The sequence below is a fragment of the Natrix helvetica genome (genome assembly GCF_964273705.1).
Source record: "Natrix helvetica genome assembly, chromosome: 2".
NCBI lineage: Eukaryota > Metazoa > Chordata > Lepidosauria > Squamata > Natricidae > Natrix > Natrix helvetica.
The window spans coordinates 71209151-71221849 of record NC_138552.1 but is presented as its reverse complement, the minus strand read 5'-3'; the positions used below and the strand labels follow the sequence as shown (position 1 = coordinate 71221849).

The window sequence follows — 12699 nt, the reverse complement described above, 5'->3', positions numbered from 1 at the left end:
TGACAGTGAGAACAATTAATCAGTGGAACAGCTTGCCTCCAGAAGTTGTGAATGCCCCAACATTGGAAGTCTTTAAGAAGATGTTGGATAGCCATCTGTCTGAAACGGTATAGGGTTTCCTGCCTAGGCAGGGGGTTGGACTAGAAGACCTCCAAGGTCCCTTCCAACTCTACTATTGTATTGTATTGTATTGTATTCCTAATAACTGTGGGTGTTGGTTTCATTTGCCATTCTTTTTGAAAGATAATTTTATATTAGGAGTTTTCGGATAAACAGTGCCTAGTGATATCATCTAAATCAGGGGTGTCCAAACTTGGGAACTTTAAGACTTGTGGACTTCAACTGGCTGGGGAATTCTGGGAGTTGAAGTCCACAAGTCTTAAAGTTCCCAAGTTTGGACACCCCTGATCTAAATGCATTGTTTATGCAGATATTGCCATTTCCTCTGTAATGGATATTTTGTGGAAAGAGAAAAAGAAATAAGCAGTTTGAAACATGTACAAGATCTTTGGAAATCCTGTAAAATTCTGTAAAATCCTATGCATGATAATTTAAGAGTAAAAGATTTATTGAAGAATACCCTGTATTTCTACATTTAACCAAATCAAATATACTGTATAAAATAAAATCCATCAGATTCTGGGAATCTAAAACAGTTCTGAAGTACTTCAGTGAGTTTTCAAAATCAGGTTGAACAGAGGATCTCATAGGGAAAATGTTAGGTATGCATCATTGTGAAATATTGCAGATTTCTCATGGCAAATCCTTTTCCGTAATATAAAGAAGGGAGGATAAACTCAATAAGAGAAATTAGATATTAGATTATTTTTCCTGATTGGCACATTCGCTACCCTCTTCTACCTTGTGTATCCTTCTGTTTAGTGAGCTGGATAAAAGCCAAAAAGTTTGTTGGGCATTCATGATCAAGTGTTGTGCTGTTGAACCTGTTGTGAGAACCCTGCTTAATGCCTCCCTTTTCATCCATGCAGTCTTTTTCATCTATCTTGCTTCACCAACTTTGGCATTTGTGCTTGTTGATAGTGTTGACAGGAATTGAAAGCTCTCTTAGCATTGCCAAACAAGATAGTCCTCAGTTAATGACCATTTGTTCAGTGACTGTTCAAAGTTATGATGGTGCTGAATGAATAGTACTTAAACACAGTCCTTGAACTTACAGCTGTTACTATGCATCCCTCCATTAGCATATTCAACATTTAGGTGACTGACTGCCTGCCCAAATATATGATTGCAGGATTGCTTCAACTGCCCCCATTCACTGTTTTCCCTTTCCCCATCTCAACCGTTTTGGCTCACGACACTATGCCACTCTTTCAGGGATGGGTTCTGACTGCTGCTACTGCCGGTTCGCTCAGGGACACACTTCGCACGTGTGCATGCTTGATGCGTGCTATGCACGCATGCGCAGAAGCAAAAAACAAGATGGCGGCACCATAGGCCCACTGAGAGAACCAGTTCAGGGGCATGGCAGGCTGAGTTACTACCTACTCAGCTGAACAGATGGGAACCCACTTCTGAACTCTTTGTTTTGCCATCCCTGTCCCAGCATTCTGCTGCCCGTTGCTGATTTTCATCTTCTTCTTTGGCTCCATTGTCGATAAAGCATATTTGGCCTGGCCTTTCTTCCTGAGGTTATACATGGCCTTCTTCCCAAGGTTGCATGGGTCTTTCCTGCAGCCTCACAAGATTTTGGAAGGGATTCCTGAGGCCTTGTGAAAATGCTGCTGGACATGTGAGGCCTTCTTTCCAAGAACTCATGTAGCCACATGTGGTCTTCTTAAACCTTGTGAGGCCTCAGGAAGGCTGGATATTTTCCAAGGCTTTGTTGGGGAAGAGGTTGTGTGTAGTTGAATCCCCAGCTGAAGGGGAAGGAGCTAAGCCAGAGAGAAAAAACAATCCAAGTTAGACTTCATTCTGGGGAGGAAACATCTGAGACCAAACTTTTCAGTCTATATAAGCCGTTTCCCAAGAGGAAGCAGGCAATCTGGAAAAAAATTCTTGTAATATTGGTGATCAACAGTAAAATATCTGCTTGGGCCTATCTATGAGTTGCTTGCTCCTGATGTGTGTGACCTCAGAAGGAAGGGACAGGACAATATAGGGCAGGACTAGCAGGAACATGGTGGAAAGGGCTGTGAAGTGAAGATGGCAGAAGCAGCTGGGTCTTCATGCATGGTGCTGGGTTGGAACAGGTTTTTGTCCTAGTGCTGGACTGTGATGGTGGTAGCTGCTGCTTCCCACTGTGGCACTGAGTTAGCTGACTGCAACACAGGGCTTGAAGTGGCATTTCTCATAGCTGGGTTAGGATTTAGGTTAGGATTCGGAAGAGCAGGATAGACATTGCCAATCATGTTATCATTTTCAGGATTTCAAAATATATTTATGGTGGTGTTGCAGCAGGTTGAGGCTTGTGCCACAATGCTCAATAAAAACGGGATGTGAGAGCACGAAGGTGCAAGAGAAACAGGTTTATTGATGCATTGAGTTCAGCGTGTTCACACACCAAAATCTGAATTGCCTTGTTTCCGCCCAGGATGCTACTTTTATGCCGTGTTCCACACTGAGCATTCTCAAGGCGTTTCCATACACGAGACAAACATGACATTTCGAAAAGGAGAAGTTCATTTTGGAATGTTACAAACAGAGAAGTACATAGAAAAAATACAAAAAGAGAAGTTCCTATCATGTCTTAAGCTATCGGCAATTTCACCTCTGTTCTATCTTACACTCACACTTGGCTTCCTGTGCCCCTCCTTTACAGCATCTTTCCACACTGTTCCAGTAAAATTTGTAACAATTTTGAGGAAGAAAGAGATCAGAGTTTAATCAAAGTGCTTATTAAGGACATATTACTGATATGTATAGAGTCTGGGGGCTCCTATACCCAGGTGATATGGTGAGATTTTGGCCGTTCTCTCCCGGCTGCCTCAGTGATAGAAACGTTTAGAATATGTCTCCTTGAAGAATGGAGATTAGACAACTAAAATAACTTGAAAAGTGAAAATGCGGAATCCATACATGCATTGACTTTTGCTTTAGCCAGCAGTCTTTATTGTTTTGCTTTGTTTTTGCTATGCTTACAAATTAAATACTAATTATAGTTTAGGGAATAGCTTGAAGCTATTTTGTCTGTTCCAAATGATGCAATCAGTTATGATTATTTATTATTCATTTGAAAATCCAGACAAGAAATGGCTTATATAATTTGAATAGTTTTTAAATGTTAAGCTTTTTTTACTCTGAAGTTTGTTTTAAAAATATAAATAAAATTGCATCTTAAATAGAAGAATTCATGCAGTCCCTTTGAAACTTGATCTACGAAGTTCCAAAGCCTTTTTTTCCCACCACTACAAATATCTGGAGGCAAATAACACTGAGGTCAGGTTTAAAAAACAATTATGCTGTGCAAGTAATAGAGACTAAGTTTAGAGAGGACTAATAGTCTGAGTTTTATATGACTTATGAGATATCTAATTCAGAATCCCTAGAAGATTCATTCCAGCTGTTCCAAACATTAATGGTTAGAAGCAAGTTGTTGTTGAGAGATAAAAAAAGGAAAGAAAAACAGACTATGTTAGGTAAACTGATTCCCAAGAATTTTGTACAGAAGTGAAACAATAGAAAAGATCTGTTCTCTCTCATATTCTCTCTCTCTTCTAAAAAGTTGGACCAAACACAGTTAAAAAAATTATTAATAAATGAAACAAATTGTAATGCCAAAGGCTTATAATATATGCTTAAGACTGATCCTGCGAACAATTGTAGCCCATTGAGAAATTAGTTTGAAACAGTTGTATAAAGCTTCATATATTAATGACAGAGAATTACAGAATATTTTGTTCAAAATTATTTGCTTTTTATTAAATTTCTCTGAATAAAATTAAAGTCTTTCCTAAGTCAGCATCAACATTTATATGACAGAAAGACAAGTTGAAAATGAATTTAATTAATGAATCTTTCTTCCGTTATTTTTCTCTGCTTTGCTTTAATTGGTTCAAAAAAGATAAAATTAGTTGGAAGAAAGGACCTTAATTTTATGTGGCACAAAATATATAGGAAAACAAAGCAGTGATCCAGACAGATTAGAATGAAACAGCAATGGGCAACCACAGATAATTTGATAGTAACAAAACTGTAATCCATAGAGATTAACCATAGATATTAAACATAATGGAAGTCAAAATTTTGAAAATTATATTTCATTTATCACTATAATGCTATGTTTAATGCTATATTTTCAAAGAAAATTAAAGATGGCATTTAAGTTTAAGTTTAACCAGTCCCAACTGGCTGAATCCCACCTCAGGAAAAAAAACCATATTTTGCAAGTAGTGGCTAACTTTGGAATAACTATAACTAAAGAGTTTTGATTCAATGCATGCTATATATGTTTAAATCTTAGGAATCAGACTCAATAGAGCTGACAAGGATGAAACAAAATTTTGTTGAAAAAGGTAGAACAATGTACAGGTAGTATTCGATTTATGACCACAATTAAGCCAACATTTCTGTTGCTAAGTGAAACATTTGTTAAGTGAATTTTACCCCATTTTATAACCTTTCTTGCCACAGGTGGGACACAGTTGTTAAGTGATTTTTGCCACATATTACGATTTTCTTGCCATAATTCCTAGGTGAATCACTGCAGTTGTTATTAATACTGTTGTTAAATGAATCTGGTTTCCCCATAGACCAAGGGTGTCCAAACTTGGAAACTTTAAGACTTGTGGACTTCAACTCCCAGAATTCCCCAGCCAGCATGGCTTGCTGGGGAATTCTGGGAGTTGAAGTCCACAAGTCTTAAAGTTCCCAAGTTTGGACGCCCATGCCATAGATTCTACTTGTCAGAAGGTTGCAGAAGCTGATCGCATGACTCCAAGGCATTGCAAAGGCATTCAATTAGTGAATGCATAGGCGAAAGCAGGGCTTTTTTGTGTTCATTTATCATGATTTATTCCAATGAATTCTCAGTTTACCATGTAATTGGTAGGCTCCATTACATTTGTATCTCAAGGATTATCTGTAATATATAATTATATATTAATATAATTTATAAATTATATTAATATATAATATATATTAAAAACAATGCTGATATAATGTAGATATAAATGTATGTATACACACACAAGCAAGAGAGATAGACAGACCGACAGACAGACATAGACTGATAGAAACGTGTGTGTGTGTGTGCGTGCGCGCGTGCAAACACACACACACACACACACGCACACACTTTTCATCTATATCATTTTCCTACTAGTGTAGGAAAATGCACTCTTTTTTTCAGATCAACTGATAGTTGCAACAGAAATTGACCAGCCTGTTTGTGGCCTAAGCCTAATATAATGGGTTGAGTGACTGGGCCACTCACCGAGCTGACTTTTGTGGTTAAAGTAGGAGTAGAGCTGGTTTCTAGTGTGGTGGCTTAATCACTAGACCAAAGTGATTGAATTGAAACATATGACTTCTCGGAATGGAGAAGGGAGTATTAATTTTTAATATAACACTTGAACAAAAGATAATCATATTTCATTTTAATTGCTCATACATAATCTATGTCTATAAACAGCTTGTTTGTAGGAGGCAAGTAATGCATATATGATATGGAGCCTACTGGGTAATTAGATCCGTAAATTTATATTTCCAATGTTGAAAATTAATCTCATAGCCATAATAAAGACACAAAAATCTATTACCATTGACTAGCAGTCAACCTTTATGTTGTGGTTATATAATTCAATAAATTATGTGCATCTCAAAATATTACTTTGATTGTTTCAAAGTCAGATTAATATATCTAATTATTATATTTCTTACTATAAAGCAGTAATTTTAGAACACTGCAAAAACTTATGATTTAACAATCATAAATGTTACTTTAGCTGCATGTCCAATAATACAATTGTTTATTCTTCTGTAGAAATTCCATGAGTTTCAATAAATTGCAAAATTTTGTTGTACAATGATGTAACAAGGTGTTTAGTATTGAAGTTTAAACATTTTAAAACCAAAATGTGGGTCTCATATTTCTTATCAATTAACAGATCAAATTGATATATGAATAATTGGTATTTATAAAAACTGATTGTTGACTTTTTGGACTCAGAATCCCATCTAATAACTTAGCTAACTTAGAGATGAAAATGTTGCTGGTCCAAACCAAGATGTCAATACTGCCTTTTGGTAGCAACTGACAAATGTTATTTATCTTTTAACAAAGAAAATGATAAAAGCTCTTCATTATCATCCACTAATTTAATGATATAAAAGATCCCAACATTCATTCAGATATACACAAAATCAATTTTTACTCCATTTTGAGATCTGGATTATATCAAAGTGTCCCATTGGCATTAAAAAAGAATCAAGGTATATTTTCCAAAATATATTGCCACAGTTTTCAAATCGATTTGATAGTAACATATATCTATATACCTCTACCTTTACCTCTACCTTTTACCTACCTACTGCATACATACATACATACATACATACATACATACATACATACATACATACCAGTGGTGGGTTTCAAATTTTTTTAGAACTTCTCCTGTAGGCGTGACCTGCTTTGTGGGAGTGGCTTGCCAGCCATGTGACCGAATGGGAGTGGCTTGGCAGTCATGTGACTGGGTGGGCGTGGACAACTTGTAAAATGTGGTGAAACTCACTTAACAATGCTCTTGCTTAGCAACCAAAATGTTGGCTCAGAAACTCTGGCATTTGAAGCACGCAAGTCTTAAAGCTGTCAAGTTACAAGACCCTTGCACCCCTAACCCTTTAGAAAAAAACCCCCAGGGGTGTTCAAACTTGACAGATTTAAGACTTGTGGACTTCAATTCCCAGAATTACTCCTCCAGTCATGTTGGCTCAGGAACTCTGGCATTGAAGTGTGCAAGTCTTAAAGCTGTCAAGTTACAAGACCCTTGCACCCCTAACCCTTTAGAAAAAAAACCCTAGGTATGTTAAAACCTGACAGCTTTAAGACTTTAAGGTTTAGATAGGACTCTTAGAGGCAGGGGTGAGCCAACCAATCAGTGAACGGTGGGCGGGCCAAGCGTGGTGCAGACGGGGAGGGAGCTGGAACCAGTTCTAAACGGCACGGTAGATTTGTGGAACCTCTTCTATAGAAGAGGTTAGAACTGCAGGAACCCACCCCTCATACATACATACATACATACATACATACATACATACATACATACATACATGCCAATTACATCTTTTTCAATAGTATCTTTGGATTTGAAGATGCCTGCTGAAATTTACAAAACCAATATATATATTGAGTAAACAAAATATTTTTGGAAAGGTATGTACAAATTTCACACAATATATAGCGTACCCTAGAAATGTGATTATCTGTGTCCTGAACACCCACGTTTTTCCTCAGGCTGGCCACTTAGATCATTTTCTAGACAATGCTACACAATATGGACCAGACATATTGTCCCTACAGAATATTATCCTAAAGTCAATAAAACATGTTACTGCATTTTTTAACAGCTGCTGCTTCTGAGTCATCTTCAAGGGCAGCTTCATGCAAAATAAAGCCACATGTAAAAGAGAGATGAAGTGAGTCTTCAGTGTTTGCTTCCTGATTTGGGAAAGGATTTGGTATAATAGGCAGCCTGGCAAAAATGATATCCTCAGCATATTGGTGATGTCTAATATCCAATCAATGGATGATCACCCACCATATTTTAATTAAAGTGTGGGTGGGGGGGAACTGAGTACTAGAGCATCCACACTGATGTGTACAAAACAAATATTGATTTTCCACTGATTTTACTGCCACAGTATAGGTCCAAACATGGGATTGTACTGAACTCTGGGTATTGTCATTCCTCATCACCTATCAACACTGTTCCAGATACTTTATATTGCACTTCATGTCCTGGAGCTTCTTATTAAATCAAGGAGTACTCCAGATTGATACCAGAAGAAAGTCTGTGCACGGATCACTTGCTAAATACTTGATGACTAGATAGCCCTCAAAGCTGCAGGCTAAGTTGATATAAATGTCAAAAACTTACTGTCCTATCTCATCTTAATTAAAATCCATAATTATCTCTAGGTAGATAGTCTTTATAAGAAATGGTTTATATATTTGTAATGATATTAAATTATTAAATGGTATAATACATATAGACCATGAAATATTATGAATAATAATGATAAATCTAATTCAATTAAGCCTTATAAGAAACACAATCTAAAATGTAAAATAGTTAATAAAAACAATATTATAACCAGGAAAAGATCATTCATTTATTGGAGAATTAGTTATGATGGAAGTGGAAAGAACTAATGTATATTCATTCTCTGATGCTATCAGGATAGAATATTCTTTTTACAAGATTAAATAAGAAAAATAAATTCTATGTATTAAATAAATAAATAAATAAATAAATAAATAAATAAATAAATAAATAATAATAATAATAATAAGTCATTTAGTCTTTTAATTTATTAATTTATTCACTGGTAATTTCAGAACCTTTTTGGGATAGCAAGTATATTCATTCTCTGATGCTATCAGAATAGAATATTCTTTTTACAAGATTAAATAAGAAAAATAAATTTCATGTATGAAATAAATAAATATAATAACAATAAGTCCTTAGGCCTTTAATTTATTAATTTATTCACTGGTAATTTCAGAACCTTTTTGGGATAGCAAGTATTAACAAGTACTTAAAATGGAAGAGTACTATAATCTCTATTTGCTATTTTATAGGATGGATTTAAATTGCAAATAAAACATTTTATTCAAATAAAATTACAAAAAAGGGCTGTTACAACTTATTATCTATTTCTAATTTCCATATATTTTAATTTATTTCAAATAGGGCAGAAACAACTTGGGCTCCATTTATGTGTGGGCATCTGGAAATGGTGGAAGAAGTAAGGACCATTGCTCGTGTGATGGCTACACCAATAGCATCTATACCATCTCCATCAGTAGCACAGCTGAAAGTGGAAGGAAACCTTGGTATCTAGAAGAATGTGCATCAACATTAGCTACAACCTACAGCAGCGGAGAATCCTATGACAGGAAAATAGTATGTGGTCTTTTCACCATGATTGAAGTTCAATTGAAAATAAAATTGACACCTTCTTTTTGTAAATATATTCTAAGTTCTATTTATCCTAAAGTTACTTGACTTTTTTTTTATATTTTAAAGGATTTGCTCCTTTAAAAACCCTCTTTTTCACCCTCAACCAAAAACTGATTTGCACAAGAAACGAACACAGAAAATCTTCCAACTGAAGGGAGGGGAAAACACATTTGTTCTCTCTCAATCCTAGTTTTCCATCATGAATACAAATTTGTTTAATGTTTTCTCCTTTTCAGTCTCTTGCTGCTAATAAGGAGTTAAGATCGGCTATTTTTCAAAATATATCGTTTCTTCTAATAATCTGGGATATTAGCCATCTCTCCTGGAAACCTTGCTGTTTTCAGATGATTAATTTTAAAGACAAATTCTGAGGTAACTCTTCATTCCAGTAATTATTCTGTTATCATCTGCTTTCTCCTACTTATTTTTCTTTTGATAAATTTTATATATTTGGATTTTTTTCTATAATTTCTTCAAAAAATGATAAAATAAGAAATAAGTCATACATTTTCTAGCAAAAAATATTCCCATGATGAAATTTACCATCTTGAATTCAAGAGTATTTTGGTAATATTGGTTTTAATTGATAATCTACTCTTGTACAATCCTTTAATTCCCATTAAAGTGATATAGTGTAACACACATCGGTTCAAATATTTCTAGATAAGGTTTTCTTAAACATTCCAAGCGGAAGCCATAAATAATTCAGCTTAGGATCATTTTTGTGTTTCAAATTAATTAAATTAAATTAAATTAAAGACTCCAAGCACTTAAAATATAATTAATGATTTCTAAAAATGCAAGGATTCCAAAGACAACTTTGAATGACCTTTAGTCACAGATTACAGCATGCTACGTGCAAAATGTATAAAAATTATTTTGGCTTCTAGTACTAATAAAGGAGAATAGTTGTAGCTCGGAGTTGAAATAAGGTGTACTTGGTGCTTTCTGAAATTTTCTTCTTGCAGATCTTTCATTACCCAAACTAGATAATGTCATCAGTGCTAATCTAGTGTTCTAGACTAGCTTTGGCTTCTAGTGTTCAAGAAGAGGATAATGCCCTATCAAGCTTTATTCACATTTCTCTGATACAAGAGTAACAATAGCAAAAAAAAATGATTCTGCTTTATTTGTCTTGATCTCAAATAGTGCAGTTAGACTATTGGATTAAGTAGCACCATGCCTTTAAACCTGTCCAGTCACCCTATGCTATCTATTTGATAAATGAATTCAAAGTCATGCAAGCAATTGTTGGGGCAGTTTTATTTTAAAGGTTACTTGAAATCTTGACAGCTTCAAATTGCTACTTAGTGATGGAGTGATAACAGCATCCAGTTTTAATCGTAATTCTGGGTAATCTGGCAGTTGTAATTTACAACTGCATCTGTCTATTATAAATCTACATGCATTTTCAGGCAGCCACTTATCTGCCTCAAAGAAATAGCTTCTTCCAAAATGCCCCATTTCAATTCAGGAACTCAGATTCTTTCAAGGAAGCCTATTAGTTATGAGAAGAATGTGGCTGGTCCCAGGCAATAACAGAATTGGCGCCACTGTATAATTTCTCCAGATTATTTGTATAGAATTTGAGATCATATAATTTGTAATATAATGTAATTTGATGATCCTACCCAAATTTCTTGATCTTTGATTTTTTTCCCCCTCATATGCCACTCCATTCTGCTTCATCCACTCTGAATCAGTAACAGCAGAAACTTAATAGTTTCTGCTAATGGGCTGCATAGACTGAAAAAGATTTGGAGGGGAAAAAAGCAATTCAGTCACAGTCTACAAAACCACAGCACTTGGGATAGTCCCTTACCCCCAAAAAAGTGAAGGACACTGCTCAAAAGGGTCATATTTATTTTGAGATTTCATTTTACAAGAAAATTTTCATGTTTTGTTTTATACTTAGAACACTTCAGGTTGAAAAAAAAGGGCACAATAGTTTGCACGTGCCTAATTACAAGGCCATCTGACTCCAGAATCCCTAATTATAAGTCCATTTGACTAAAGATGGCTAGAATGGTGAACCAAGTATAAAAACTATCAGAATGATTAATCTGGAGGGAAAAGCCATAAAACAACTTTACCTGTAAATAATTCCAAATTTTCCATGCAAGGACTGGGGAAAGATCTTCAAGGCTCATGAAGGAAAACAGAGCAGAGAACACTTAAATATGAGGGGGGAGAGCAGGTATTGAATCAAACAAGGCAACTTCTGGGTTGTCATTTTAAAAAAGATTAGGCGGTAATTGGGATAATATACAAAGCAGATATATTTAATCAACCTTGATTTAAAGAAGAAAAATCAGTTCAGCCAGTTTACATCAAAACATTTTACATGGCTCAAGTAGAATTTCCATTCAGTGCATTTTTGTTACCCTTTTCTGAGTGAAATGCCTCTTTAAATAATTGAAATAAATGGTGATGGGATTAATATGTGAATAATAATTCAGTGTCTATGGCCATAATCCAGCCTATATCTAATTATGCCTAATCTTATTATGCTTATAACTCTATTAAATGTTGTAATGAAGCCTTCAGCTAAAACAAACAATCTAACAAGAAATATAATTTGAATCCACAGTTAATATAAATAAAATCTGTTGAGTCACTAAGACTGTCTTGCCTTCCTGCTTCTTCAACCCTCTATAGCCCAAACCACCTATCCTGAAGATTTGACAACTTTAAAAAAATTATTTGAACCTTAGTAGAAAAGGAAATTGCAAATAATTATGCTACTGACAAATTTTGCTGTTTTCTTCAAAACTAATTCTGGATATTACTGTTCTTGTTAATCTGTATACTGTAAATGTGAATACATCAAGACGGTACATATATTATGGTCTACATTTATTTATTATTTATAAATAATATGATGTATGCCATCAGTTCCATAGTCCAGGATGCTTACAGTCACAGCATATTAAGAAAATAAATAAAGCCAACATAAAAGTATAACCAACCTCAGACAGGGAAAATAATCGAATGACCTTTAGTATTGCTGTTAACCCAATAAGAATCCCTCTTCTTCAAAGTCTCTGTGGAAAAGCACAATTTTAACTGACCTCAGTGAGAATGCTGTTTGAAAGTAATAGTGCAACAAACAACACCTCTCTACTATATTGGCTTCTACTTTCAGTCAATTACATTCTGTGCCAGCTGTAGTTTCTGGGTCATCTTCAGTGACAGTCACTTCATAAGGAGAAGCACAATAACCTTTTGCTTCATTCAGAGGGGTTATAAGCCTAGGATATATTTTTTTGAAGATTTTCATTGGAGACTTCTTTAGGTGGAGCTTACATAATACAATAGATTGATGTGAAGTTTGTTTAGTGTCTTGATCTCTATCATAATAGTTTATTTACTTTGTTAGCTGAAATAATGGAACTATTCTTAAACAAAATATTGATAACTCAAAAGCAAGATATTGCTTCTACAAATTTCCGTTTTCCCTTTTTATATTTCCAAGTGCTCTGCTATGTATAGATTAAATGACTGAAAAATACTTGACATTATTTGTATTTAATTTTTTAAAAAGGAAAAGCAATCA

At 34.8% G+C, this 12699-nt stretch overlaps 1 protein-coding gene across 2 annotated transcripts in view; it reads left to right on the top strand.

The window, feature by feature from the left end:
- The window catches only part of LOC309386537 (proprotein convertase subtilisin/kexin type 5-like), a 151256-nt gene that overhangs the window by 96318 nt on the left and 42239 nt on the right, over positions 1-12699 (top strand). For both annotated transcript variants that reach the window (XR_014174436.1, XM_081942026.1), the window contains exon 8: positions 8874-9086. Coding sequence is in view for 1 of the 2 variants with exons in the window: in XM_081942026.1 (XP_081798152.1) it covers positions 8874-9086 (213 nt within the window). In the remaining variant the exon portion in view is untranslated. The remainder of the gene's footprint in view (positions 1-8873; positions 9087-12699) is intronic.